The sequence below is a fragment of the Lipotes vexillifer genome, unplaced genomic scaffold (assembly GCF_000442215.2).
Source record: "Lipotes vexillifer unplaced genomic scaffold, Lipotes_vexillifer_v1.1 scaffold1491, whole genome shotgun sequence".
Classification (NCBI taxonomy): domain Eukaryota; kingdom Metazoa; phylum Chordata; class Mammalia; order Artiodactyla; family Lipotidae; genus Lipotes; species Lipotes vexillifer.
Window position 1 is genome coordinate 187,412 of NW_006771679.1, and position 6,000 is coordinate 193,411.

The 6,000-nt window shown below is 32.2% G+C and overlaps 1 protein-coding gene across 1 annotated transcript in view; it reads left to right on the forward strand.

Moving 5' to 3' along the window:
• PIBF1 (progesterone immunomodulatory binding factor 1) overlaps positions 1-6,000 on the forward strand; it is a 195,598-nt gene that overhangs the window by 144,669 nt on the left and 44,929 nt on the right. The window contains exon 13 of the mRNA XM_007447100.1: positions 2,381-2,483. Coding sequence (XP_007447162.1) covers positions 2,381-2,483 — 103 coding nt within the window. The remainder of the gene's footprint in view (positions 1-2,380; positions 2,484-6,000) is intronic.

Below are 6,000 nucleotides of genomic sequence, written 5' to 3' on the forward strand. Positions count from 1 at the left end.
AAATAGGTTGGTTCTGTTGAGATTTTGGGAGGTCGTGATACTTTTAGGTAATTTAGATGTAGAATAGAGTTAACCACGTAGGTAAGATTTGAAGTGAATGGTAAAAGGACATAAACATCAATTTATTAAATAATAAATACAAATGTCTGACAAATGTAGAGGTGTTTAACCTCACAAATTTAATTTAAAATAAGATTCTATTGTTTATATGTAAAGTTAGCAAAACTTTTAAAGATTGATATTGCCCAGTGTTGGCTAGGGCATAAAGAAACAGGAGGTCTTGTATAAAGTTCATTCACTGAACGGTTTATTACTGAACAGATTATTATTGTACCAGGTATTCTCCAAGGCACTTAGAATACGTTAGAAAACAAATTTTTAAAAATTTTCTGTCATTGGAGAACTTTCATTCTAGTTCATAGGAATTTAAATTTGTACAGCCTCTCAAGAGGAATATCTGAAAATTCATAATGCACATGTGCTTGGACCCAATCATTGCACTTCCTAAGGAAATCACCATATGAGAAGTGCAAAAATGTGTGTATGCAATTATTCAGAACTTTCTATAGATAAGGCACTGTTGTAAATTCTCTAATTGGACTGTCTTTTAATTGTTGAGTTATAAGAGTTCTTTAAACTGCAAACATCTTAAAAATCAATAAAGGAAGAAAGTAGATTAGTGGTTCCCTAGGGCTGAACAGGGAGGATGGGGAGTGATGCTAAGGGGTACAAATTTTGAGGGGGTGGGAGTAATGAAAATATTCTTAAACTAAATTATAGTAATAGTTGCACAACTCTAAATATACTAAAAACCATTGAATTGTACAGTTTAAATGGGCGGGATTTATGGTATTATAAGTTACATATCAAGAAAATTTTATATCAATAAAGCTGTTTTTTGTAAAAAGTGACTGTCAGGGGCTTCCCTGGTGGCGCAGTGGTTGAGAGTCCGCCTGCCGATGCAAGGGATGCAGGTTTGTGCCCCGATCCGGGAAGATCCCACATGCCGCGGAGCGGCTGGGCCTGTGAGCCATGGCCGCTGAGCCTGCGCTTCCAGAGACCTGTGCGCCGCGGCGGAAGAGGCCACAACAGTGAGAGGCCCGCGTACCGAAAAAAAAAAAAAAAAAAAATGACACAGAAAACGGGGACTGTGTCTTTTCCATCTCTGACTCAAACTGATTATTAAGGCAAAATCTTATGCCACTTGAAAGGATAGGAATTTAGATATGAGCATATCTAAATAAGCTACCCAATTCACTGTATAACAAAAGAGCTCATCTTTTTCATTTGGAATAACAAGTTCTTAGAAATAGATGTATAGGGTGACATTTAGCATTTTTTTTCAGAGTTTTGTATGAATTCCTTTATCTGATGTTAGGAAATATTTGAAATACAATGGAATTATTTCTGTCCTATAATTTCATTTAGAACAAAAATATTTTACTTCTTGTCATTGTAAAACATCTGTCTTCTCAGTTTCTACAGATTTTGCAATTCAGAGATTAATGGGTTAAGTCACATAGAATATGAAAATGTGATAAATATTAAATTTTTAAGTTTCTGGAATTACAGAGAGGGGCTTTGGAGCAACATCTGTTCTCAACATTATTAGCAGTTTTTTTTTTAAAGAATTATGCCCCAGTGGTTAGTAGGGATGATTTTATGCTTCTTATAGCTGAACCTTTTTTTCTTAATTATGTCTTAAAAGTAGAATTGGGACATTTTACATTTAATGTGATTTTAAATACTAAAGATTACACTCAATACAATAAGTTGTGATCATCTTGTGATGATCACAGTGTGATCTTTTAGTGGTTTCTTTTAATACAGAATTGTTGCCTTTACTGTTAGACAACTGTCTCCACTTTTCAGACATCTTTTCCATCTCTTTTTTCAATAGAAAATCTATTCAGTTGTGTTTTGTATTATAAAATGCATTATGTTGTCTGAGGAAAACACTGATGCTTTTCAAAGTACAAGGTTATTACTGTTTCAACTAATTGCCTTATTTGTTTGTAAATGGTAAATTTTTATAAAAATGAAGAAAAGCTGTGAATTGCTTTCTTGCGGTCTTTTCAAGCAAGTATCATAATGTAACTTTCCACTTTTATAACAAGGGCTAGAAACTATTACTGTGATAATCAATATATCACAGTTACATTATTATGCAGATATTTAATGTTACTTTCAAAATTTGAGTTGTTGGGATATTGGTCTTCCACTGTTGACACCTGAACATATTATTCGACTCCATATTTTTCCTGTTAATATTTAAGTATTATTAGGAAATGGTTAGTTTTCAAGCACACAAACACATTTTGAGTATTTGAGATAGTATTCCTCTTTTGTAAGCATTAATTTTCTTATTCCATTCTCCTAGTGTCCACTTGGCAAGAAGAGTGCTTCAGTTAGAAAAACGAAACTCGATGGTTCTAAAAGACCTGGAACATCAAAAGAACCAAGTAACACAGCTTTCACAAGAGGTAAATAACCTAAATAGAAACACATATAAAGAAACACAGTGTTCATTTTAATTCCTTGTTACTCCTTTATGTATTTTCTGAGCAGTTTTAAAATAAGCTGTTCGCTAGTACAAGATGATTTTACAATCTATGAAACTAACTTAATGGTAAAGCCTTATAAAACAACTTAAAGCGTATGGCAAAACCTAAGATCAAAAGAGAGATTAAATGCCCAGACTAAATATAAATGCAGACTAGACAGACAAAGCTTTGATTTCTGCAAATATCAACTGGCAAAACAAGTTTGGCAAATTCTGGTAGCATTTTAAGTTTTTAACTAAAACCTCATTTTAAAAATAGATTTCTTTTTGACTACTTTGATAAAAAATCACTTATCTATTAAACACACTTGACTTGGTATACACTTAAGCTCTCACAGTCTTTGGTATATGATAGTTCCCAAATTATACTTATTCTTTAAAAATCAGAGTCATAATTATTTTTCTTAGTATTCTGTTGTATCATTTAAAGAATATATATACATTTTATATAGTATTCTAATCTTCTTATTAAATCACTATCTAATTACACTTTATATGCTTCTAAAATTCAAGTAATGAAACAATTCAAAGCAAAGATGCTACCTCCCTAGGGTTCCTTTTATTTCCTGAGCTTCAGCATAACAAGTTTCTCTATGTTAATATTTTGAACCTCATAATAAAGGAACTTTAAAGGCATATATTAAAAATTATTAATACATACCATGTATTCTGCATTTGTTTTCCTACAGACCTATTCACATTTGTCTATTTGGTGCCTTCTATTTAATGTGCTTTTAATACTGTAACATTAGAAGGATCGTTATGCTCAAATTTCAGAAGACAAGAAATATATCATGTGACTCCAGTACCTGACTCAGAGTTAATGCTCAAGGTGGAAGCAGTGTTGTGCTGGCCACTGTTAACAACAGGCTGTCCAGGCAGGGGTGTGAGGGATGGTTCTAATTTGTAGCATTTGCTTTTATCTGTGGCATAAATATTCCCACCATGACTAACTTCAGGCCTCCAACATAACATTACTAAACATGGAGTAGAGAAAAGATGCTCAGTAGCAAACATGATGTTTCCACCACACAGATATTATACAATAGACATGTAAACTGAAGAGCATAGATAATAGTAAAATTAAAATTGTTGAGTTTTTGAGTATTTTGGGTTTTTTAATAAAATTTGTTTTATTAAAAATCTAAATAATTTTTAATAATAGTGATGTTTAACAACCAGCTCACAAAATTCCAAAAGCTTTACCAGCCATATCTCACAAACTGCGACAAGCCAGCTCCACTACTGGCTTGGAACTGGGTGGAACCATGGAAGGATATATAAATAAGTGAACTACTAAAGAAACAAATGAACCTCTGTTTGTTAATATATTCTAGATCCCTCGTGTTTGTTTTAATTTCAGAATAACCTATCAAAAATATTTCTCTTAAAAATATTAACATTCCTATAAACTTATACATATGTCTTCATATTGCTTTTCTTAAAAACCATCTTCCTGAGCACTTCAGTTAATGAAAGAAGAATTTCTAAATGGGACACACTCCTATACAAATTGTAGGGGAGAAGCATAAGAAATTAAGTGTTCTGGTAATGAAGTATAATTAACTTTGTGTGAGGCAATTTTTTAGAAAGCTGTTGGCTTATTAGAAAAAGATGTAAATATTGAAATATCTGTGATATGAAATGGTATGATACCTGGAATTTGCTTTAAAATGTTCCATAAAAAGGTGAGGGGAGCTCAGTAGATAAAACAAGAATCTCAAAATGTTGATAATGATTGAAGCTTGGTGACAGGTACATATAGATTCATTATTCAGTTCTGTACTTTTGTGTATGTTTGAAATTTTTTCATAAGACATATGGAGAATCAGTACCCTAAATTAAAAGGTCTGTGCTGACTGTAGCGTATAATTTTTCCCTTGAGATTGAAAAAAAAAAGTGTTATAATTTTGAACTATTCCATGGATTTTACTTTTGTCTGCCTCACAAAAATTGTTTGCTTAAATTGAAAAACAATGACATAAACTAATTAGCTGAAAGATGGTAGTATTAGATTGCTTCTATACCAATTCTATACCAATTCATGATAGATGGTGAAAAAAACAGAGAAGGAAAGTTTTTCAGAATCTGTATTTTTTTGAGCAGATTATATATTTAAACTAGCTTGGAGTTTTTGAGAATAATACGGAGATGAAACTCAAATGACTGATATTAGAATTAACAATAATTTATACGCTATTCAAAATATGTCTGAGATTATACATAAATGAATTGCCAAAATCAAAGTGCTAAAAAATATTCAAAATGGAAACAAATACTCCTTTTATAGCAGCTTTACTGAGTCATAATTGATATAAACTAAATTGCACAAATTTAAGCTGTACAATATAACTTGACACGTATAACCATGAAACCATCACCAAAATGAAGATAATGAACGCATGCGTCACCGCCAAAGAGCCCCTTGGGAATCTCTCTCTCCCAGCCCTCTCTACCCCCATCCTTGTCCCCAAGCAACCACTGATTTGCATTCTGTCACAGTAGATTAGTTTGCATTTCTTAGACTTTTATATAAATGGAATCACTATATGCGTTATATACATACATACACACACACGCACACACACACACATGCACACACTACTTTTTTTAAGTCTTCTTTCATTCTGCATAATTATTTCAAGATTCGTCCATAGTTCATTCCTTTTCATTGCTGAGTAACATTCCATTGTATGAATTTACAACAACTGTTCATCCATTCACCTGTTGGTAGATATTTTGGGTTATTTCCAGTTTTTATCTCTTATAAATAAAGCTGATATGAACATCCATGTACAGGTCTTTATATGAACATATGCTTCTGTTTCTCTGGGGTAAATACCTGGGAGTGAAATAGCTGGATCATATAGTAGGTATCTAATGTTTTAAGAAACTGCCAAACTGTTTTCCAAATGTTCGCATTATTTACTGTTTCCACCAACAGCCTATGAAAGTTCTAGTTCCTCTACATCCTTGCAAAGACTTGATATGGTCAGTCTTTTTAAGTTCAGCCATTCTAATGGGTGTGTAGTGGTATCTCATTGTAGTTTTAATTTGCATTTCCCTAATGATTCATAATTGTTGAACATCTTTTCATGTGCTTCTTTGCCCTTTGTTGTTTCTTATTGGGAGAAGTGTTCAAATTTTTTGCTCATTATATCAGATTGTATTCTTATTATTGAGTTTTGAGAATTATTTGTATATTCTAGATACAAGTTTCTTATCAGCTATATGATTTGCAAATATTTTCTCCCCCTCCATGGCCTGTCTTCCCATTTCTTAACAGTGTTTTTTGAAGAGCAGAAGTTTTTATCTTGTCCATTTTTTTCAGTTCATTCTTTTTTTTTTTTTTTTAACATCTTTATTGGGGTATAATTGCTTTACAATGGTGTGTTAGTTTCTGCTTTATAACAGAGTGAGTCAGTTATACATTACAT